This window comes from Cyprinus carpio, chromosome A9, assembly GCF_018340385.1.
Source record: "Cyprinus carpio isolate SPL01 chromosome A9, ASM1834038v1, whole genome shotgun sequence".
In the NCBI taxonomy this organism is placed as follows: domain Eukaryota; kingdom Metazoa; phylum Chordata; class Actinopteri; order Cypriniformes; family Cyprinidae; genus Cyprinus; species Cyprinus carpio.
In genome coordinates this window covers 10,006,825-10,032,833 of record NC_056580.1, presented here as the reverse complement: position 1 = coordinate 10,032,833, position 26,009 = coordinate 10,006,825, and the positions used below count along the sequence as shown (strand labels likewise).

Here is a 26,009-nt window from a genome sequence, read left to right as displayed (position 1 = left end):
ACTGCGAATAAGGCTGCACTAAACAAAACACACATGAAAACGTCCCTCTGTTGGCTTCCTCAAGTCCTGAAATTGTGTTTTATGAAGAGGAGGTGATCCTTTATCTTTTGTTCCAGGCATCCATAGCAGCGCTTCCATGAACATGAAAATCCCTTTGAGAGAGCACACCATGTAAGGACTGAGGAGAAAGGGGGGCGGAAACGTTGGAAGCGACAGAGCTGAAGAACTGACATGCCGGAACGGTGAATTATTCTCGCCATCCTGACCGGCCTGAGAAAAGTCTGCTGTCTTCTCTCTCTGCCCTTTTATTTTCCACAGACATGTACCAGCCCTTTTTGGCTTGCAGATATAAATATTTAAAAAGCAACTGCACTGTTTCATCAATCTAAAAGTCAGTTGCTATTACGGTGGGCTACATGCGGATTCGTCCTCGCTAATGGACACCTAAACAGGCATGGTGCTTCAGGGTCTCGTTCTCTGCTTTCTGCACATACGATGACACATTCGTGTTTGTGTGTGCTCAGACATGCACACTGGGGGAACATAAAGACAGTCTGCCCTCAAATTAAGACCTGTAGCTCCACTGCTGTTAATCCTTTCACCCCCTCAGTTAGCATACAGGGCCAGCATGCTGCGTAGACCTTAATAAATGCGCCAACGGTGAGCTGCAGTGAAATGTAGAGCTCATAAGAAACCGAAGAGGCTAATAAGTCAGACGCCATGTGGATTTAGTGTACAGCACACAGCGTGATGGGAAATAGCAGCCACATATTAGAAATGCCAAAGAAATTGTTCGAATCCATCAGAGGAAGCGTGAGGAAGTCTGTGAGAATGGTGGAAGAAACAATAAATTGGGCATGAGAATCCTAATTTTATTTGATGTAATAAAAATAAAATATTACATGCCTTTATGCACATACAGAAAGTCATTATGTTCCCAGTCTACATTTAAAATGGAGTCACACAGATTGATATCAGATCACTGAATTATGATGATATGGGTGAGATTTGCAGTGAATGAGGTGGCTGTTAATAGTATTACGGAGAAAGTGAATGAATCGTGAGGACAGAAGAAGCCCTCACATGACTTGAAGATCAATGAAAAGCACAGCCATAGATTTGTGCTTGCTGCGCTTGGCAGAAAGGCTGAAGGGAACTAATTTTTATGTCCATATTGAGTCTCATGACTCAGGACTGACAGGACAACTAGAAATGCTCTCACAGCCTCAAGACCACCTACAGGCACCAATGCCATCAATAGAGGAGCTGTACATCGTCTTGATCCATATTATAATTGCTATAGTCATCACTACATCACCATCATTTCCAGCATCACATAAATACTGTCATTTTTACCATCATCCTCATCATTACCATCATTATTGTCATATCACCATCACATCATCATTACCATCATCCTCATCATTATATCCCCTTTATTGTTACCAGCACCATCATTACTGTCATCATTACCATCATCCTCATCATTATCATCACTATCACTATTGTCAGATCACTATCATCACATCATCATAATTACCATCATCTTCATCATTACAACCTCATCTTATCATCACCATCATTACATTACCACCATTGCTACCATCATCATTATTGTCATCATTTCCATCACTATCGTTTTTGTCATATCACTATAATACCATCACGTCATCATCATTGTTACTAGCATCATCATCATTATCATTATCATTATCATTACATCATTATCATTGTTGTCATATCACCATTATCATTACATAAACATCATTGTTAGCAGCATTGTTACATCACTATCATTATTGAATTTTATTAACAGCATATTATTGTAACCAGCCTCATCATTACTGTCACCATTACCATCATCCTCATCATTACCATCACTATTGTCATATCACTATCATCACATCATCATAATTACCATCATCTTCATCATTACATTACCATTACTTTCATCTCCTCATCGTCACCATCATTACATTACCACCATTTCTACCGTCATCACTGTGATCATTACCATCACTATCGTTACTGTCATATCACTATCATCATATTACCATTATCTTTACATCACCATCATTGTTATTAGCTTCCTCCTCATCATCGTCATAACCACTATCATTATTGTCAAATCACCATCATCACATCAACATCATTGTTACCAGCATCATCATCATCCTCATTATTAAATCACTATCTTTATTGTCATATCATTATCATTGTTACCAGCATCATTGTCACCATCATCATTACCATCACTATCATTATTGTTATATCACTATCATTGATACAATCATCTGTATCATTACTTCACCATCATTGTTAACAGTTTTATCATCATTGTCAACATTACATCACTATTATTGTAACCTCGCTGCTATCATCACTATCATCTTAATCATTACATCATCATCATCATCATCATCACCATCATTCTCATAATTACCATAATCATCTTCATCTTTACATCATCATCAGCACTGTCATCATTACCATCATCCTCATAGTAACTGTACCAACACTTTTATTGTCATCTCACCATCATCAGCATCACATTGTTATCTTTACTGTCATCATTAGTATGATCATTAGTAAGATCTCACTATCACCACTTTCATTGTCACATAATCATCAGCACTACCATCATTTTTATTACTATAATCTTCAACAGTACCAGCACTACCAACAAAGCCATAAGTACAGTTAAATGTTCATGCACACTCTGTACCTTTATTTCACCCAGTAATTGTTTTGGTCAGACAGAGTGCAGCCACACCACCCTCATCTGTCAGTCAATTCAGGCTGGATTAAGGATGTACGAAAGAAGGTGAGAGAACACTTTATCATTCAAATCCAGCTGTTAGCCCATCCTTTCATCCTCTGTTGGTATTTTCATGTCTATGTGTGTGGGAGTGGTAGAGAGTGTTAGTTCTTAAGACCTGTCCATCTGCAATGCTGCATTTCCACCTGCAAAAAATCCTCACAGGGATGATATTGCACTAAAACATCCCTACTTTTTTGATATATACTTCACCCAATAAACACAGACCTGAATGTCATTCTGACTCAAAGTGTTGGTTATGGTGCAAAGAGGACCACCAAAGGAAAAATCCGTCGGAAAGGTTGTGTTTTTTTTTTAACAGGGACATACTCCACGCTCCCAGACGTGTTCTTCTCACCTCCAGTAGAAAACTCAGAGGGGGCAGTTGCCGGCGGCAGCAGGCAGGCCTAAAATCACAATTAGATGCCCCTCTTTCTAATCCAGTATTTTCAGGGTTCTCACTCCGCAGCCAGTGTGCTAATGAGAGAATGTTTTGGGTTATTTTTAGTGTGGCTAAAATCCTCTTAAACCTGACCTCTTTTATCTATGATGAAGAATTTTTTAATTTTCCTTAAAGGTACAGCACACGGGGGAATTCACTTGCACTGCTCCTGTTGTTTTAATATCCAATGCACTAAAGGAATTATGCAAATCAAATGATAATGCCACAAAACACCCAAAAACACTATTTGCATGGTGCAATTCATAATTTTGCAGGTTGATAAGAGTAAAGGTGGATATGTATAATGCTTTTCTCCATTATCTGAGGAACTAACGCTACTATGACTGACAAAAAATTTACACAAACATCTCTTTTAAATAAAACTCTGTTTACCACCTGTTTTCCAAGTCACAGACCTTTGAAATATCACATGAAAAAGTTCACCCTACAGAGTGTTTAATGGAGTGCCTACAACTGGGACAGATGAGATGCACAAACACAGTCATGCACAGCTGCATGCATACATACTGTTATCATATCAATATAACTTTCTATTCATTTAATTGAACTGATTTAGAGTTCTGCTCTAGGCACACAGCGAGAGACTGTGTAAGCTCTGCCTGTAGATGTTCAGTGAGGTGCCACTGTTTATTAGAAGTGCTGTCATTATTGTTGAGACAGTTTAATGGAGCCACCTGTGGGCAGCCCTGACTCATCTGAGTGGAGAACTAACAAGCCACTATTAGCCATGCTATTCTTGTAATGCTCTATTGTCCAGTCCTTCACTAACAGGCATAGTGGATATTTAGACAATTGCTACTAAAATATAAATATATAAATATGGAAAAATCTGAAAAACAAACATTTATGCATTTTTATGGGATTTATTGCAAAAGTCTTCTATACTTCAACCATTTTAGTTTTCCCCCATCATGATTAAATTATCTCTAAATTGTAAAACAAATGTTAACGCTCATAATTTAATCTAATGAAGTCAAGCCGACTAGTTAGAATCACTATCCTTTCCACTAATTTTTTTCTCATTGTGGATTATTTTATTTGTTTACTATATTCTGTTCTTTTGTAATTATTAGCAAAACAAGATTAATACATTTACCTATTAATTTAACGTTGTAACAGAGACTGACCTCGCCCTGTGGTGATGATTTGCTTTTTGACAGCCACTGCTTTTTTGATTTTAATCTCTTGTTATTCATAATGACCAGCCAGATTGTGTGGTATGATCCTCTTGTCTGGCTGTCTGGGTCAACAGAGTGGTTTGATTTAGAAGGTAAAATCCATTTCTATGGTCTGTCTGTCACTGTTGCCAAGCAGGATGGAGCCATTCTGAAGTTACTCAAGCAAGCGAGACTTGAGTCTTTACAGTCAAACATCGTAAGTTACCTCACATGCTCAGATGAGATCAAACATATATCAAAGGTGGCTTTCATCACTGCAGAACCAACTGAAGGGTTTTGAGGAGGATGAAGTCATCTGATAAAGTGTGGCATCTCACCTACATAAACCATAACTGATGCAGTTTTCTGGATTATATTTTAAGGATTATGACTAGCACTCTGATCAATTTATAGTGACTAGTAACTCTGTTAATATGTGCACTGTCTGAAGAAAATGTGAATGGTGGTTTGTCATGCAAAACTCACCTCTTTGAGTTTTTTTAGTGCACTGCTTTGCATTTCTATGGTTGTTCTGGGTGGTTGCTTCCTTGCCCAAGGCAAAAGTGCCTATATTAAGCCCGAAGCCCGGACATAGCAATATGTTCCCATTGATTTTCAAAAGAGAGTTGTTGACTTCCGACGACACTACTTCTATATGATTTGTCTGTCAACAAATACAAAGATATAGTAAAATGACATGTGGAAAAGAAACTGTTGACAGTCATAGTGAGCTTATATATATATATATATATATATATATATATATATATATATATATATATATATATATATATATATATACATAGTGAGCTATATATATATATATATATAAATAACACTCTCCAACAGCAGAATGTTGGCTCCCTCCCTCCTTCACCTTAAGTATATGGGACTCTTCATCCATTTAACTGTCCACCATGTAAAAACCACAAGTCTGATCACTTAGAAAAGTAGTAGCACTCCTTTCTTCAATAGCTATGGTTACTAATCCATGCACATAACTACACCATTAAGTTTCTTCATTGATGACCATTCAAAAGTAACCATGCATCAGTCCTGGTGCTATAGGAAACACTGAATGACATCCCAGAAGTTCAACATGTCCAAGATCTTCACATTTCCACATGTTCATTCTGTACTTTTTTAATGGAAAATCACATCTGTATGGAATGTGCATGATAAATCACCTTCCTGTCTATCGGAGCCATTGAAAATAGCTTTCACAGACTGGTTGCTGGCATCTGCTTTTAACTTACTGAATGCCCAGGAGTTTAATTAGCATTGGAGACACCTGGATCTCTCTATGGAGTGAACATCTGAAACAAAAACAAATTCAGGTAGAAAAACAACCTGTTACTGCCTACTGCTTTATCATGCTGGAAAACACGAGAGGGAAGGAGGGAGATTGAGATGCACATCTGCTGGAGTTTAATAATACCCGTGTTTTACAGGTCTGTTTCATCAAACATACACAGTTATTCTGTTCTGTAACACGCATGCACACACTTCTTCCTCCTACACAGCATGTAAATGAATGGTTACGGTAACAGCAGGGTTGTATAAGGTGGTGATGTTTGTGAGTGTGTGTGTGTGTGTGTGTGTGTGTGTGTGTATGGGGTCGGAGCAGGAAAGGGGAGTGTCAATGTGTGTGTTCCCCCCGAGGCTGTGTGTACTGTCAGCATACACTCTTAAAAACAACACGGAGGAATATTAATGGAGAAGGAAATTAATTTTCTCTAAAAACGATTGGCCAGACTTCACAGCCAGGTTACATGGGACTGAGAGAGTCCATTTTTCCCACTGAGGAAAAAACTCTAAAGCACACAGAAATGTATACACTGACAGTTAGTGTAATAACAGGAGAGGGACTGAGAGAGTAAATTTTTCGATGTTAGGGAATGTAGTTAAAAAGCTGAGGCCATTTTTTTTATGCCACACTGATCGCTTTCTCTCTCTCTCACTTTCTTCAGTGCACAAATTGGATAGGTGTTATAGCACATGTGTGTGAAAACACCTTTCTCTGGCTGTCTCTCCCTTTTATGATAAGTGTTTGATGTGTGAATTCACCTGTGGTAAGGTGGAGGAATCAACAGGAGAGTACACTTGTTGAGTGCAAGATGTGTCAAATTTAAATGTGTAGGTAATGGAACCACTGGAGAATATGCAGTAGCCACAGAAAGTATTTGAACACTTAGATCAGTTTTTTTTAACTGGTATATGGGGACCCTCAGTGGATTGTAAGTGGTTTAGGTGGTCTGCAGAAAATGTAAGAGAAAAAATACTGTACAAAGTCTTATTCAGAATTGTAGAAGTTGTGATCTAACAGAAGTTGCGACAGATCATTTCTTCCATATTGTGGTGTACATCCAAGTAAAACAGATTATTTAAAAATTGAAAACAATGTCAAGAAAGACATTTTTGTTTATTGGATGGATATAGATCTAAAGGTGAGCTTGCAGTCCATTGTAAGAAATATTGGATGGATATAGATCTAAAGGTGAGCTTGCAGTCCATTGTAAGAACCCCAGAAAGAAGTCGTTTATTGGATGGATATAGATCTAAAGGTGAGCTTGCAGTCCATTGTAAGAAAGTATTAAAAAAAATTAAACATATGCATGTTCACAGTAGGATCAGTAAGACTCACTAAGAAAATAGGGTTAGTTTCCATTTCATGCCGACTGTAATTTCAAATATTAATTATATATGTTAAATACATAATTTTAAACACATTTACTAAATGCCATTTAATATTTACTGAATCATGAACGTTATTTTATTCCATTTACAGTTATAGCTTTAAAGAGTAGACAATTTTTAAAGGTTTAAACATCAAACAATACAAAACATGATATCAACTTTATATGAAGTAAATATTCACCAGTGTTCAAATCTTTTTGCATTACCTTAATAATTTGCTTTAGAAAATAGTGACATTATAAAAACCATTTATTTAATTTTTGAAACAACATGTATTTATAATATGCAACTTAATATTTTTCTCACACAATATAAATGAACCTTTTCAAACTAAATTATATAGCTGCCATTATATTTTAAGAAGGCGGTTGCAAGGAAAACAATTTTGGGGTAATATGTAATTTCATTATTAAGATTTTAATTATAAAAATAAGAGATACATTAGCATTATTACTATTATTCCTTTTCATATCTATAACCACTAAAGTAAATGCAACAACAACAACAACAAAAAAAAAAAAAAAAAAAAAAAAAAACATTTTTATTGTAGCATAAGAGTCCAAAGGGTTTTTTGAGGGTTACTGCATGCCATGTAATGTAAATGTATGATGGTAAACATTACCCAGAGGTTCATGAGTTAGTTTTTATGGCGCATACCTCTGTCTGTGTATGTGTGCGTGGGCTGTATTCTGAGCAGCTGGGGCCGTCAGTAATTCCTGCTCCCGAGGGGGCTGTTATTCTGCAGTTTCTAGGACCATGCAGCGCTCCATCCCCTGGCTGAGACACCACCACAGAGATGGAGGCAGAGATGGAAAGACAGGGGGACCAAACCACAGAGCTCATATGCCATTCCATAGCAATCACACACAGAGTCTTTACTTTGCATACTGGAACCTAGCAACACACCACTTGCATACACACACGTTCACATGGGCTAAATGAAGGGCTTCAATAGGCTGTGATTGATAAAACATGTCTCCAAGTGCTTTCTCACTGAATGAACCTGAGAGAGAAGGTAATGATACCCCTCAATACCCACTGGAGCTGGCTAAGCCGCCCTCTGGGTAACAGGAATGTTTTCTCCTTGTGTTCCCATGGCCTTGCTCAAGCAGTGGAATGTTAAAAATAAGCCAATTAAAAGGTGGGGAAAGCGCAGGGTGAGGGATAGGTTTGTGTGTGTATGTGTACTGTGAGGGACACTAAGTAGGTATCCAAACTCTGTTGAACCTTTGCAGCTGTTTTCTCTAGTTACAGTACATACGCACACAGCCAAAAACCTGCCATTCTGTAAAGGCCTTTTAAAATTCTGTAAACAAGACTAAAAAGAGATGCGTGTCATCAGTAGAACTCAAGGACTGACAGCACTGTACAACAACAGATTTAAAAGCATTTATATGCAATGTATACTATAGATTTTGAATTAAATGTCTGCTAGTTAGCCTACTAGTTATGTGCGGTCTTTTAGTCTAAATGTGCATCACTTTAAATCGTTGTCATTGTGCAATGATTTTATATAAAATGTTATACTGTGTAAATCATTTAATAAACAAAAAAACTTGCATTTCAGACATAAATCAAACGGAAATCTGTTGCTACAGGAGCGCGCTTCAGAATCTCGACAGAAGTAGCTGGACACCCAGGTTTTTTATGCAAACTGTTTCATGAATAATGCTAATTCGGACAATCTTTCCCTTTTATGTACTGTTTGGCATACTACAGGGAAGCAGCCTTATTAAGACACTGTGTTTGTTAGTCCCCCCCCCCCCCACAAATGGAAATAGTTTCAAACGAAGCCTGTTCCACTCCAAAAAACAGCATAGAGATGTTTTTTTTTCAGAATTTTAAATGATTCAATTTCACACATTACTGGTAAATAACTGTTAGGAGAACGTGTAAAAAAAAAAAAAAAGCTGTAGCTGTAATGCCCACCTGCAAAATGATTCACTTGCTTAAGAAGGTTCTATTCAGTGAATTGGTCAAGTTAAAGGGATAGTTCACCCCAAATTGAAAATTCTGTCATTAATTACTCACCCTCATGTCGTTCCAAACCGGTAAGACCTTTGTTTATCTTTGGAACACAAATTAAGACGTTTTTGATGAAATCCGAGAGCTCTCTGACCCTCCATATACAGCAAGGTAACTGCCACAGTCAAGGCACAGAAACATAGTAAGATCATCATTACAATGGCCCATGTAATATCAGTGGTTCAAACGTAATTTTACAAAGCTACAAGAATACTTTTTGTGTGCAAAGAAATAAAGAATAATGACTTTATTCAACTCGGGGGAGAATAACTTTTACTTTTTTTTTGAAATGGGGGTGACAATAGCTTCATTACATTATGACTATACCCACTGATGTCACATGGACCATTTTGTCAATGTTCTTGGTACCTTTCTGGGCATTGAACGTGGTAGTACCCTTGCTGTCTATGGATGGTCAGAAAGCTTTCGGATTTCATTCTGGGCCTTGAACATGGTTCAACTCGGGGGAGAATAACTTTTATGTTCCGAAGATGAACGAAGGTCTTATGGATTTGGAACGACATGAGGGTGAGTAATTAAGGACAGCATTTTCATTTTTGGGTGAACTAGGCTATCCCTTTATCCCTTTAATGGTCTAAATCGGTTTGTGATTCAGTTTGAAGCTTGACAGTTCATGCATGTACAAAGCAGTAAAACTACAAAGTGGATAAAATATAACATTTATATTGAATACTATCATAAAATGCGTGCCAGTGATGCTATGATGAACATCTATGTTAAGATACCTTTATTAAGGTAGTCTACCTTAATAAGATAACAACTGCTTCAGGTAAAGGCATTTCTATACAAAATTCATCAAATGGCGCCAAATGCAAGACAAGCCACTTCATTTCCATGCTATTATTGACCTTTGGGCAGTGGTGGTCAGTAACGGAGTAGCTTTACTTCGTTACTGTACTTAAGTACATTTTTCAAGTATCTGTACTTTACTGGAGACATTCGGACACAACTGTACGCATTTTTTTGAGAAACTTTTTACTTTTTACTTCACTACATTCCAAAGCATACGATCGTACTTTTTACTTCACTACATTTCATAAAACATATCGTTACTCCTTATAATGTATCACGTGCTCCGACACGCAGAAGCAGTTTCTGATTCATGAACGAACTGAGTCTTTTCAATGAACCTTTTAAATCGGATCACAAATCGCACCAAACGATTTGTTTACGAATTAAGCCGCCTTTCCACTGCACACGACATTTGAACACGATTGTCGCATTTCTCCCTCTAGTGGCAATCGCGCAGAACTTTCAAACTGGCCATGCAGCAGCCATAACCTCGGCATATTCACCATGGTAAAATGAATAATTTTAATGAATGAACAGATATAGGTGTTTATCATAACCATACTGGAAATAAGAAAATATTGTTAGCTGATGCTAACTGTCTAGCTAACAAGCTTGCTGTTGCTAAGTTGAGGTCATTTTTAAAAATAAAGTCCAAATATTTTTATTCAACAACCTAGATAAATTACATCTGAGGGAAAAAGAAAGGATGTGATGTTCAGAACATGGTAGCTGCAGTAATTATCAAAGTGGGAAGTGATGCCCTCAGAGGCCATTTGGCCAGGGGTGTTTTTACACCACAGACAAGGTTTGAGAAGGAAAAAATTATTATGAAAATATAATAATATTTTCCTTAAAACGTTCTTCCTAACTAAATTATTCTCATGTCGTATATAACTGTGATGTTCTGCAAAACAACAAACTTTAAAACACCTTTTTCTTATTGGTGAAAATCAGATGGTCAAATCTGTCTTCTCTCAGGTACATCACAGTGTAAGCTTCACAGTGAATATTACTACATCACTCTCGTCAACGTAGTCCACATCAACAACAAAAATATATCTTGACTCCATATAGTGGTTATTTTGGGAAAATCCCAGGTATTTTGAGCAGTAGGATTATAAAAATATATCTTGACTCCATATAGTGGTTATTTTGGGAAATCAAATTAAGTACTTTTTAACTTAAGTACATTAAAAATCGAGTACTTTTGTACTTTCACTTGAGTAAAATTTGAAAAGGATTTACTGGAGTAATATTTTATTATACGTATCTGTACTTTTACTCAAGTACTTGATTTGTGTACTTCGTCCACCTCTGTCTTTGAGTTGTGTTTATGCTTAAAATTCAGTTAAACACAATTGCTTTCACGGAGGCCCCATACATTTTGGATGCCTCCCTTAACTGATTTTAAATCTTATAGACCTGTGATAACTTAACCCAGTCTTCCCTAATTGGTGGAAAAAAAAAAAAAAAATACAACATTTGGAAAACTAGTTTTCAGTGTTGGTATTAGTAAGGACATCTTATAGACTTCCATTGTTTCTGTTCCAAGTACAAAATAGCAAAGTTTGCCTCTCGCTTGTTTACAAGACACTTCACACAAAAACACACTGCCTTCAGTTAGAGGATTTTTTTTCTCAGTGTATGTCATCTGTCAAGTGTTTGCATTTCAAATAATAATTTCTGAGTTGCTTCTGTTTAGGAAATAATTGGCAATCTCTCTTTGCAGAGTCAAATATCTGTCTCCTTCCTTCCAGGCATTCTGCGTTCACTCTGCTATTCCTTTCTTCCTCTGCTGGAAAAAGTGCCTGCCCAGACTTTAAAGTGTCCAATCCAACTATCTCAAGCTAACACTAACAAAATAAAACATCACATCATTGATGCTGCAATTATAAAACTGATCTAGCAGCCCTTTCCTCTGTCTTTCACTGTCTCTTATTCACACACTCAAATATTTACACTCCTAGTGAGATGTGAATTTGATTATCTTCTGAATAGATAATAAGCACCAAAGATGATTTATAACGTCATTATCGATGAAGGCCTTTTTACAGCATCAATATAATCATACTTCATAAAGTCCATTCCCCAACAACAACCAAACGTCCAACTTTCACCAACAAAATAAAACGATCAAAACATCCCGAATAATTATTTTCAAAACAATCACTGTGTGGAAAGCGAGAGAGAAAACCTTTTTACAGAAATGTAATTTGATTTTGCTGGAGGCAGATGAGTCAGAGGCTTTCGCAGTGTGGCAGGAGAAAAACTGACTGCGAGCAGCCTGCAAAAGACATCTCTAATTTTCTGACAGTTATATGACTGGCCATTTTTAACCTGCCTTCACCCCCTCCCACATCTCCTCATTTGCATACAGGGCAAAAATAACCCAGAGATGTGAGGCTACAGAAACAATATGACGGGTGGAGTTGATTTCACCTTGGCTACAAAACATGATTGCGGCATAAAGGGAAACGTGAGATGTACAAGTCCCGTCTGATCTCAGCAGCAGTTTGCATGCTGCTGCCAAATACCTCAGCGGCGGCAGACAGCGCATCGAGACGAGGCTAACACCAGCTTTCATCAACCCAAACATGCCACTTACGGTGTTTAAACAACCTTAATGGAAAATAGCACAGGTCCTTCTCCACACGCCCATTTGAAGTGCATGGTTGGTGGGCACTTGGTATTGACAATCTCCCTAAAAGGGAAGGGGGTTGCTGTAGAAGGGAAAAAAATGACAGGTTGTTGCTTAATTTTGTTCAACATGATGGTAAATCTGTTGTTGTGTAGATATTTACAAGAGCTGAAGCGAAACAGTTCTTCTGAGTAGAATAGGAACAGCTGCTCTAAGACGGTGAAAAACAAGCACATGCTCACAAATGAACTCAAAGACATTCTCCCTCAAGAAGATTCTGGAACTTTTTGATTCTGGAGCATGATAAAATAGAAGATCTGAAAGCAGGTGTGGAATCTTTTCACAGAAATATTATACAGACTGTGGTCTTTGCCATCACATATGCCAATCCAAATTAATTCAGTGAGGAGAAAGACAATGAGAAAGTCAGACTTGTTTCCTTTTAAAGCCACAAAAAGCCAGTATATTAAATTAGACTTGGACTAATTTTGTTTCTCAGAAAGATAGAGAAATAGAGAAAATATCTCACTGTGTGACTGTGTTGTGTATCACAGTCAGGCTCAAAGATGTTTTGAAGTAGTCTCAGCCTCGGACTCCACACTCTTTACGTTCACTAAACATTCAGCATTTAGTTGCTCATATGAAGAGGATTAGAGGGGTTAGATATGTTAAAGATAGATTTCTTTGAGGCACTCAGCTGAATGTAAAAGACATGTTTACCTACAAGGATATGGAAAAATTGGCCAACAAACGATAGGATTCCAGAATGATCCCATTTCATTATATGTATATCCTCACACATCTATGATGGAAGATCAGGTGAAGTACCTCACTTAAAAGGGAATATCTGCAGCATATATGGGTAAACATGAAAGTGCCAATACTGAAATCACACCCAGCAGATTTAGTATGGAACACCAGAATTGTTTTTGGGTACTCCAAAGAGCGCCTTATTGGAATGGCTGTTGATAAAGTGCAAACTGCTGAAATAATCAGTGCTACTTAGTTTTAGATGTTAGTATAGTTTTAGAAAATTAGTTTATAGATGGTTTCAACAGCAACAACATAAACATACCTAACTGTGCATGTGCACTCTTGTGGCCCAAACCGGTAGACTTCCACAAAGAATCAATAATAACAGAGTAGATTTAGTATTGATTGTGTCCCTCTAGAATGGATTTTTTTTGGTAAATTGCATTATATATAGTGTTTAAACTATGTCTTGCCTGGCTGCCAAGCCTCTCTTCGTACAGCGGTAATCCAGAACCTGGTAACGGCTGTACACAAAGCAGTGCTGCGCTCACAAACGCTGCTTTATCAGGCATTACAGGCAAGATTAAATGAAAATGACATCGAACATTTTCTGAAGACAGTCGATTTCCTTCAGAGATACAATGATATAAAAACACCGGCGCAGCATTTTGATTTTGAAACGTGCAGTGCTCATGTTTATTCAACGAAGTCAAAGGCTTTTGGAAAACATGACGGTCAGTTTTGATATTGTGATGGGTTGCTACAAATAAATCAATGTATGGGAAACACTGGGTTGCATCCCATAGCACAACCAACCTGTGCCCAACTTCAGTCTATTCATCACCTTACTGCATTTGTAGTCGGCGCTATATAGCCACAAGCCAGAGTGATAAACAAACACGGACCTGAAGTTAACTTTGGGCAAGGTGCGTACATCCGATGAAACCGTATACGTATAGTATATAAAGAAATAATTTGCATTCATCCATCAGTATCACTAAATAAAGCCCAAAACAAAATGTGGCTTGCATTAATGACTGGCTGACAACTCACTATCCCACTTTGATGCAGTTTACCAACAATGTCACTTACCAAATTCATTTTAAAATTGCCATTAAATATTGATTTGATCATAAAAAACTATGTGGGATGAAAGAGACTATGTAGTAATATGAGAGACATGACAATTATACAGTTTTGCAGATGGGAGTCATCATTTTCATACATACACACACACACACACACACACACACACACACACACACACACACACACACACACACACACACACAGAGCAAGTGTCCCCTTTGCAGGTCTCTTGTCACTTTCGGCTGAGGCCATCTCCAGCCATCTGCCACTGGGAGGATGTTTGAATCTGATTCAAACGCTCCTGACAGCTCTCTACACATCTCCGGTCTGCTTGTAGTTAAACATTTATTCCCATCAGCAGCTTCTGTGCAACTCGTGAGAGCTTCACTCTGGAACTTTACTTTTGGCTTTTGGCAACAAAGCAATGCAATGCTTGTACCTAATATGAAAGATAAACAGTTTTTATAAGAACAAAAATGTTTAGTCTTGGTGAGAGTGTATTGATCCCTATCATTACATGCAATTCAAGGTGTCAGTCAGTCATATACACAACACAACCCAGGAGGGTTTTTTAATGAATGTGAAATGTTGCCTGCAGTGCCCAGAGTAACTACGAATCAGATCATTTATAGATCATATATTCTATCTTTTGCAGTTTTGTTGAACAATTAAATTTTTTATGTATTTCGTTGACCTTAGCATGGTTGTTTAAACAGAGCCCAATGTGAGAGTTTCAGCCCAAGACAACTTAGGTTTCCAGAAAGACACAAAAAATAGCAGAGGGAAACAATCCCACCCAGTAACACTAGCACTTGGGAGTCCAATTCAAGGCCTTCTTAACTATTATCAGAGAAACCACAAGACTGAGTCAGCAAAGACTTCAGCCCTGATCACTGACAAATTCTCTTGCTCCATTCTGTGCCCCTCGCTCCTCCTTAATGGATGGTGAATTGCATTTCTCGAACGTGGCGTCGCTGATAATGAGGAAAGATAGCAGGCATCCACATGACAGCACATTCCTGAATGAGCCACATAACTGACACTTCATGATATTATTTGGTCGGGGGCTGTCAGGATCCAGAACAAAATAATTATGCACATGGATCATTAGTCAAGTCAACATCAAACAGGAAACAAACAAATGTGCCCTTGTATCTGCAGGGATCTGGATTTAAATGGAGACTGAGACCACTGCTACGCTGTGATGCACGGTGAGCCACTCTTAAATGAGAGTTTTGAATGTATGCATAGCTGAATATCTTATTCATGTGGTGTGATGCTGTTTCTCTGTGTTCATTATTTGCTATGTTTATGTTTAAAGTGAAATACAAGATCACGTGATATATTTAATGATATATTTTACTTCTGAACGTCTGTCCATGTATGGTGGTTATGTGTTTGGTTGGATCGTGTGTGGTCTAGTCTGAAGGGCTGTCTATAAACTGACAATGTTTCGGAGACAGTGGTGCTCACCTCTCGTCTGCCTCCCTTCAACATAGCTGCACAGTGAGATTGCGATGCTGAATTAAGACTGCAAACCGATTTCAATGGATTGTCTGAGATGAGCTGAACTTAAATGGGACTGAAATGGACTTGATGTGAAATTTACCCCACCAATGTTTGAGATTTTCCTACAGGATCGATGTGCAGTGGAACTCAGTAAAGTAAAGAGGATAGTGTGTGTACACAAATAGACAAATGGATAGACAGACGGATGGATGGATAGATGGTAAATAGACAGACAGGCAGATAGATAAATAGACAGATAGATAGATAGATAGATAGATAGATAGATAGATAGATAGATAGATAGATAGATAGATAGATAGATAGATAGATAGATAGATAGATAGATAGATAGATAGATAGATAGATAGATAATGTCAAAATCTGCTAAGGGGTAATATGGAACAGCAGTTTTACAAAATAATTTGGATTTTTCACAACTATTTACAACAGGTTCTGCATTTTCATGGGTTTAAATTATATATATAGATATATATATATATATATATATATATATTATCCTAGATATCTATATTATGATATATATTATTAAATAAGAGACAATAAAAAAACTACTTTGTGCATCAAATCAACTCTTTCCTGGTAAAAAACAAACAAACATAAAAAACTCTGAGTAGCATGTATTTAAGGCACAAAATAAACTTTATTCCGTAAAATAAGTAAAATGAATTATGCAAAAAGTATTTTGATCATCTCCAGTCATCTCAGCATGTTTCATAATTACCCAAAAATCAAACATAGTTCCCCCTTACACGTGTTGACATAAAAATGTAGGCTGGCTGTCAGCTGGAATATTAGAACTTAAAATATCGGCATAACACTCATGGGCATCAATCACTTCACTGAATAGATACTGTAGATAGACTTCTATAAAAAATATTTTTTTTCACACCAATCATTAAGTATCGTTAATCATATTTTATTAAATAATAATAATAACAATAAAAAAGCATTTTTTTTTCTGTACAAAGTCTACAAATAACAATTTTTGAATGTTCTGACCAGTGCCGGGATCTCCATGTCTTTTGGTGTTGGCCTCCTGTCCCAGACAGACGAGGTAATACTATCACAGCTCTGCAGCAAAGCCAAAACAGGCCAGAGCTCCAAGGCACTTGGAAAAGAGTCAACAGAGTCCAATGAAAACTGAGCTGAATACACACAATCTCTCCCTCTTCATCGCTCTCTCCCCCAACAACTGAACAATCCGTGTCTCCGGCTGCTTTCTGCACTCCTTAAGAAGACGAGCCCCTCCACCCCACTCGCTTACCCACAAGTCAACAGAACTCGCAGTGTGGCTCTGGGGAGCGAGAGGCCAGTCTGAGGTACAATAAAGAAATTTACACACACTTCCCCCATGCGTGTACTCGATCTGTTGTTCTCTTCACCTTGAGGTGAAACATTCTGTGAAATTCTCACCCTTCTCTCAGGCTTGCACCAAACCTGGACTTGTTAGCCTTCATTTTCAGCAGCCCAAAATAAACCATGGAGTAAACAGACAGGTGAAATGAAAGAAAGCAAGTGTAAGGCCTGACCCCTCCGAGGCCCCAGTGGCTTCAAACCCGAGGACTGGTGTTTCAAAATGGCTCTCCTCCAAAACAGTTTGCTTAAGGCTCGATTGTTTGTACATGAAAGTGGCTTGGGGATTTTTCAGCTCCTTCACCAAAGTCGCTCTGCCAACTTGAGTCTTTGTTACTTCAGGAATAGAGTAAAGAGAGGAGGAGAGAACTGAAGATGCTCTCTCTCTCTTTCCACTCTCTCAACACCCTTTAGCTCAGTGGCTCTGAATCCTTAGCAATCCATAGGTTGCGATAAATTTGTTTGAATTGTCCACAAAGAGTCTTCAATGCTATGCTTAGAAATCAAACAGTAAAAAAAAAAAACAAAGGAAAAGAGAAAAAGGAGACAAAAGACAATTCTAATACTTCAATCTAAAAGGATTTTTCTGAATGTAATACAGCATGTTTTCTTTCCCGCTGTCTAATAGCCACAACAAAAACATTATGCTACAAACTGACTGAACTGAAGTATAAAACCTTCATAAGAGGCGTTGACACTTCAAAACGGCTGTGAAAAGTGGCAAAGATGGGAATGGGAACCTAAGTGGGTCAGCGAAAAGACACAAGTCTAAACTAAAGCAAAGGTCCACAATATTCTAGGCCACAGCTTTCACACAATGGAGGCTGAAATTTCACAACCAGTCTGTCTTCTAGTGCCTCTCTCTCTTCTAACTTCCATCAAGCATTATTAGATTGCATTTTTCTTTACAAATCTAAAGCAATATACATTTGTTTAAAGTTCTTTTCTTTTTTGAAGGGGGGAAAGTCATTAGGTTGATATGTGTTGATAATTATTCACTCCCATTGAGCTGTCCACAGGAAGCCTCTATGCTCCCAGTGATCCTTCAACAATCCCGGTCAGAGATCAGCCCTATATTAGCGGCATGAGGTCCATTCACAGTTTTGGATCAGGCCAGCACCAGTTCATAAGCGGACAGAGCACCTCTCCTGATCGGCTGCCGTCAGGCCTCGGAGCATCAGCGCTGCTGGTTGATCTTCACCTTGTGCTTGATGCCGTCGTACAGCTCGAAGTTGTAGTTCTCCAGCGTGGTGGTGCTGCGGGACGACAGGCCATTGTAGGAGCACGTGCAGTAGAGTAGGAGCCCGGCACAAACCGCTCCCAACAGAACGCCCAGGGAACTCATGACAATGATGGTGACCAGGATGGGATCAAGGGTGTACAGCCAGGCATTGTCTTTCTCTGAGATTTGCGTCACTGGAGGTTCTCGTGAGGGGTTGGGTGTGGTCCAGGCAGGGAACGGGAATCCTGAAAACAGGAGAGACAAAACAATACATTTTATATTGTGCTCTAATAGAAGGTTTTTCAGTTATTGAATAGTTATTGAATGCAAATACACTGAAAACAAGACTTAATGTCTGTATAAAATACTGATTAATGAAAAATGTATTGGACTGTTGTTTCAAAAGGCAGAAGGATTTATGCAATAGTAGGTGGTATAGTATTCTTGTAGTTAGTTTTCTCTTTTTAGTCAGTTGCTATCATGGCAAAGCAATAGCGTTCTAGAAAGTATGAAGTGAATCTGGCTGAGTGCGCTGTATTCTTGTATATGTCTAACTACATTAATAATATTACATTCTGTTATGACACATCTGAAGGTAACTCTATCACCTGAGTAATGAAATTTGTTACTGGCCGAATAATGAAAGGTCTGTGCGCTTATAATGCATTGGCTAGACATTCACGTCCACATTTGTGTGCTTGTGTACGTTGTTTTAGTCCTCATTTGTGTTTATTATTAAAATACACCAGTCTATGCATGCATGAAGGTTGATGAACAGATTTACCTTGACCAATGCGCTCTCTGCCATTGAATAAACGATTATTTCCAAGGACTTCGGGTCTTCGCTCTGTTTGGAAGACAAACACAACCCAAATGAAACACTCAATGTCAAAATTAATATACGAAAAAGCTCTTTTGGTATATTCAAACTAAAGAACATTATTGTTCCATGAGCCAATAACACCAGTACAATGTTCGAGCACAAAATGGCCAACAAAAACAGCAAAAACTGTACACTGATGATCACACAGACTTGGTTACAAACAGCTGGAGCTATGGAGGTGCAGCATCTGTTATTCATCATTAAATAGCCATAAAAAGGGCACAAAACACTTTAGCTGCAGTTTGTAGAAAAATATCACTTTATTGTAACATTCCACACAACATTTCCAAGACCACAAAATTCAACAGGCTAAAATATACCCCATACTGTATGTATCTGAACAGGCTGAAATGCTGTTGTAAAGAGAAAAGAAATTTAAGCTTATATAGATGGCAGGGTCAAAATCCCACATTCACAAGGGACAAAAAAGTGCACACAACCACAAACCCATCAGAACTTGTATCAAACTGATGCAAATTAAGCATAATGTCGACATAATGAACATCAAAAAGCCATGTTCAGTAAACATGATTAAATACCTTGATAGAGTTTTAATCAAGTTCAAATTCTGTAGATGGAATATTTTACTTTTTATGCAAAACAACCTGGAGTATTTTTTGCACATTAAAATTCAGTTTCTCCAGATCGACACTTTAGACGTCTACTGCCTTTTCCGGTCTCTGTTTCTGATGAGGGATGAAAGCATGTGCTGTTTTGTGCAGGTACTATCAGAGACAGACTCTTGGCATCATATGGGGCCCCTCTGAGTGCTTTTGCGCATTAATATATTTTGAGAGACAGCAAAGAGAGAGAGGGAGAGAGAGAGAGAGAGAGAGAGAGCGAAACTCCCAGCAAGAATGCTTACAACGAGCTTAATAAAATGCAATCTGGTCCATTACCTAATTAGAAATATGAAAAGGTTCAAAGGAAGTCTCAGCCACAGTAGATTTAAAAACAATTTATGATCAACTGACCTGTCATTTATAAGCGACTCAGATTAAATAGTAAAAAGAAAAACTGAGAATGAAATGAAATTAATTAATACATTCAGACTATAAAACAAAATACAGCATCACGACTGTTTAAAAGCATAATATAAATTCATACATTAATCATACAGGCATATGAACAACCAGGACTTTTCAGAAAAATGCATCTTACTCAAAACAAGTGTCAAATGTAAGGAGTTAAATGGTATAATTGCTCAAGACAAGACAAGACAGACAAATTTGACTATGGCATTGATACACATTCAACTGGGGGGCATATTGCAAATTGTGCCTTAAAAAAGCAAGAGATGGCGGTGCAACAGAGACCACATAACTCAAAACTGAGCTGAACTGATGTCTAGCATGAAAAGCTCCCATGTGTCCCATCTCCCCAGAACACACTAATCTATAGATGATTATGTAGGTAAAGAGGAGACAGTGCTCTACAATGGGCCTGCCACGTCAGGTGGTCTCTGCTGTCTGCGAGGATCTTTCATGTGCTTTTGTGTTTTAAACAAACCCCTTCAGACCCTGGATTTTGCAGAAGAGGTCTATATTTAGAGCAGGCTTTTCTTTGATCTTGCCTTCCTTCTCCCCACACATTCTTTTGTGAAGAGCAGATAAACGGGCGTAAAAGGGCCAGCCCGTCCGTGATGGGGGATTATTTTCACCTATTGCCAGATGCAGGACATAACAAGATATCAGGATTTACTTTCTCCTTTCATCCCCGTTGCTTTAGATGAAGCCAAAATCTGACGTGCCCGCCTGACAGATGCTTTTAGTAATGGGTGAAGCCTCAGATTCTTTATTTGTAAAGAGGAAAATGTTTTGTTGGGGTAATTTCCACCCTGAGCTCTGATGGTGCCTATTTTTTGTGTTTGTTTAGCACAGAAGAGAACACTGAATACTATGTACTTGGACAGAACATTGCAGACCATAGCATTGTTTTCTTTTCAGAGGTATACCGCTGCGTTTCAAGTGCCACATGAAAGAGATGTAGCAAATACTCACATCAGGACAAAGGGAAAATAATTTTGAAGTGCATTTTAAAACTTTCTCCTGCATATATATAATATGTTTTGATATGTTAAAAGATGAAGAAAAAAAATCTGCAACAAGATTGTCATATGCAAATAATGCTAATAAAACAAAATGCTATTTATGTTTTTCGCTGTCTGCTAATTCGACTGATAAATTGGCAGAAAGCTTCCCAAAAAATACAGATAAGAGGTTGGTTAGTAATTCAGTAAGACATCAGCAGGTGTACTGAGTGACACTATAGAAGGTGGACTTGGAAATGGGCTCCAACTACCATACTAACGTGCCAACTGGCTCCCTGAAGCAAAATCAGCTAGCGAAGCTCTCTTGCACCATCTGACATTTGGCAGATTTACAAAGCTCTCCGCTTCTGCTCTTTTACAAGACTATGTGTAATCAAAATCTCTGGGGAAACAACACACAAATACACACTGCTTTAGCGTTAGCTATAAAAATAAAGTCAGTGCATCAGTTAACTGCATATGCACTTCGGTTCATCTCGGCTGAGCGTGAATACGAAAGGATTAAATAATAAATAAGAACAGTGATCGGCTTGAACTAGCCCAATGCCACTGAAGCGTCCTAAGGCCAATGTTGTGTCAGTCAGTCGGCCAATCAGAGGAGTAGGCTGGCTAAGGCGGGGTCATGTGACCTTTGCATATAGGTAAAAAACATACTGTATCACTTCAGACATACTGTAGTTCCAAAGCCCCAGTGACTTTCAGAAAAGAAGAGTTTATATATAGACACATATTGACAGATACTCAAAATGAACTCTCAAGAAAACAGCTTTCAAAATGCTTTTAAGAAGCTTCATTCAATAGTCAAAGGAGACCAAACAGATCACTGAAAAGGACCGAATCCGTTGCTCTACTCAAGTTATTAAAGAATAATAAAAGGACCAGTCCTCATAACTTAAGCACTTTGTAGAGGTACCAGGAGTTTTAAAATTCAGTACATTACGTGGTACCTAACCTTCCACACACATCCTATGAAGAGACACAGATTCTCTAGCAAGAACATGTGACCCAGAGTGTTCGACGTTCATGCTTTTGTCTCTTTGTAACTTCTTATCAAACTCCTCAAGCCTTAAGTGCTCCTATGTGCACATGAGATGCGGCACACATGCAAGGAAAAGTGTACTGGTTTTCCTTTTTTGCACCAATGCCTTCCTCCCGCCGCTGTTTGCAGGCTCTCCTCAGAGTTTGGCAATGCTGCCGAGTTCTCTTGACTGTACAATAGGATTGGTCACGAACAGGAGATTAGAGCTTTTCACAGTAAGGTTCCCATCCACACAGAGAGAGAGATAGAGAGAGAGACAGAAGGGGAAAAGGGGTCCCTGCCAGTCAGGATTTTGGCAGGATGTGCCTTCGGCACAGCAGATCTCCTCCTTCACAGCACTGGAGCTCCACATAAGAGTCATAGAAAACTCATCAACTCTGGTGCTTGTATGTTTCTACATATTCTTTACCCTATCCTAGACTTTAAAGGAAACCACCTAGATGTCCTCTTGAAACAGTGGAAGGACGTTGTTCATTGGTGTCATCTCAACACTGGGAGCAGGGTTCTTGCTTTTCTAACCTAATCGTTAGCATCGGCTCCACCCCAGGTCCGGAGAGACCCCCGGGGCAGCCGCCTGTGTACTGTCCCGTGTATGTGCTCTGGTAGGACACAGAGTGCTGGCTCTTCTTGGTCGCCAGGTGGTAGCGATGGCAGCACAGCACCATGACCAAGGTGACGCAGCCCAGGAGGAAAATGGCGCCACCTCCGGCTATTAGGTAATACCAGTAGGTGGGCATGGGCTGCAGGGACACTGTCGTGTCAACAGTGGGGTCGCTCCAGCCAGGTGAGGCTCCCCCTGGTGGAGAGACACAGAAGAGTTGGCTTGTGGTAGAGAGGCATGCAGACTGCATAGCTTCAAGCCATCTTGGATTGTACGTGAATGATATTGCTCTGATTTGGTGCTGCATACAAACAAAACAAACACAGACACGCAAATGCACATGCACGTCGCCTGTCCGCGGCCACTTCACGGGTGCCTGATAACTGTTCAGACTGACTTTTGTCCTTCTAAATCCCATTAAGAGTGCAGACATGTTTTATGGGTTGTGAACAGATAATACATCTCAGATAGTTTGTGCTGATTCTATGTGGAATCTGTTCTAATTTCATATGCAACCAAATGCAAAGGTCAAAAAAGCATATAGTGTCATAAGACACCGGCCGATGTCAGCATCTTCTCTCTTTTGTAATGCAGTATATTGGCGAGTGTGTGTTTTTCTTTCTGGGGGAAAGTTCTGTTTTCTTGCATGCATTGATCTGTGCCAGCTTCATCTGCCTCAAGCCAAAGTCTTCCATGAACCCAACCCAGCAGAGCATGAAAACTGCTCACCCATCACACAAACCACCACCAATCACTCTTTCTATTCCCTCCATTTCATCTTTCTCTCATCTATACATAAGCACGCATGTAATCTAGGAATTCTGACTGCTATGGGAAAATGAATCTACTTGCACTGGGAATCATTTCCACTTCAATTAAAAGAAAGGGAGGTAGTTATAATACTAAAGGAATATGTTATTAGTGGCCTTGTGTGCTCCACAATCATTTAAAATGGAGTGTATGAGGATTATTCCACTGCAGCTGAATCTGATTAACCGCAATCATACAGCTGTTGGGGAATAAACATGACATCCATAGCAGCACAGCAGCTCAAACACACCACCAATGCAATGCTCACACACTTGATGTGTACCGTCGATATCAGAGTTTTGCTGTTTTGCTCATTACAGTGTTTAAAAATTGTTAGTATAGAAACTTATCTATGTATGCATGTATTTATTTGATAGTTTAAAATTTGATGAAATTTCAATGCCACCCCAGAGGAAAGATATCATAGTTCAGGAGGCTGAAATAGTTTTAAAACAATTCTCATTGATGTTTTGTATCAACTTTGTCTCAGAAGTTTCTAAAAATTCCATAGAGAGAAAATAGTGAGATGAATTGTCTATTTTTTTCTTTTTATATTCTGACCTGTGAAGCACCTTGAATAGCAATGTATATAATTAAGATGCAATACAAAAATATTATTATTATTATTATTATAGAATTTGGTGAGAAATCATAATGAAATCTCAGGGGGAGACATACATGCCAACTGAATCTACGGCCACATTTGATGATGTTTAGGTATGACATCGACACCATATAACACAGCACGTGATGTGGGGCTGCAGATGCATGCTGGGATACAGCCCATGCTCCAAATATCTATATGACAATAATGATGGTGGGGACAATAATCATGACAGCAATGATTTGACATAAAGGCACCAACGTCACTAAAATGCACAAATAAACACATAAACTGCACCGGCGCTCAATCACACTTCATTAAAACTTTGTTGTGGGATTGGAAACAGTCTCTACAGAATCTCTGTGTGCTGCTGGTGTGAAGCTCAAACAAAAGTATAATGATTCTCAAAAGCCCTTCAGGTGATGCAAGCTGCTAGGCAACAAGCAGGAAGCACAAACATTGGCACAGGAAATGACAATATGCCAGAAAACTCACCAGTCATTTCAGGGGGGAATGCAGCGAAGGGTTCTGAAATGAGAGAGAAAAAAAAAAGAAAGATTAGTTAAAGAAACTGGCACAAATGAAATGTATCCACATACATAAATAATGGCACAGATGGAATTCTGACACATGTGACTGAGTATGATTAATGTCATATGAATAAATTACTCTGGAGCTCCAATTCCTTGACAAAATTAATTCTGAGGTGCTGTAAGCGATGCTAACCGTTTCACTAACTCTCCAAAATCCTACCTTTCAACAGTCTAAATATATCCTGATAGCTCAAGACTCCTATTTGAGTGATAACTGACATGTAGGAACATTTCCTACGTGATATTCATTAAAAAATGCTTACAGCCCCTACATATGTAAAATAATTAACACAACTCCCCAGAAACCGTTTAGCTCATCATAAAGACTTCTATCTTGTAAAGGGGTCTGAAATGACAAACACAGGTTAAGGAGAAACAGAAAAGAGATAGAAAGTGAAGAAGGGAGGAGAATGGGATTGGGCTATGTGTCATTTGGCAAACTGTGCTGTGCACACACTCAGAATGTCAGAGAAATAGAATGCCAGTTCAGAATGTTTGGAATGCAGTCGCTTTAAAAAGGAACTCTGCAGAGAGACAGGACAGATTTGGCAGCGATGCAGGGCTGGCGCATACACATCGAACAGCTTTAATTAATAAAAGCAGTCCCAAAGCTGGGGGCCTGTGGTGGAAGTGTGTACGTGTGCAACTGAATGAAAGTGTTTATGACAGCTCAAATCAGTTTTGATTCATAACTAATCCTACTTTTGCTGATCATAGTTTAAATATAATAAGTAATAGCATCCTCAGAGGGAACAGCAATGTTTTGCTCAGTAAATAACCTTCACAGCACTGTGAGTGACTGGTCGTGTAGCTTTGTTCGACATTAATGTCTGTTCTGTGTTTGTGAAAAGCTGCACCGTCGAGAGCAGGC

General features: G+C 38.6%; 1 protein-coding gene across 2 annotated transcripts in view; it reads right to left on the bottom strand.

Moving 5' to 3' along the window:
• Positions 1-16,603: 16,603 nt before the first annotated feature.
• LOC109095922 (neuropilin-2-like) overlaps positions 16,604-26,009 on the bottom strand; it is a 77,624-nt gene continuing 68,218 nt past the window's right edge. The window contains exons 15-17 of one of the 2 annotated variants that reach the window (XM_042763414.1): positions 25,041-25,073; positions 19,343-19,405; positions 16,604-18,803 (exon numbers count right to left, since the gene is read on the bottom strand). In XM_042763414.1, coding sequence (XP_042619348.1) covers positions 18,514-18,803; positions 19,343-19,405; positions 25,041-25,073 — 386 coding nt within the window. In that variant the 3' untranslated portion in view covers positions 16,604-18,513. Of the gene's footprint in view, positions 18,804-19,342; positions 19,406-19,677; positions 23,327-25,040; positions 25,074-26,009 lie in introns of those variants that run through there. The other variant, XM_042763415.1, reaches the window with a different exon arrangement.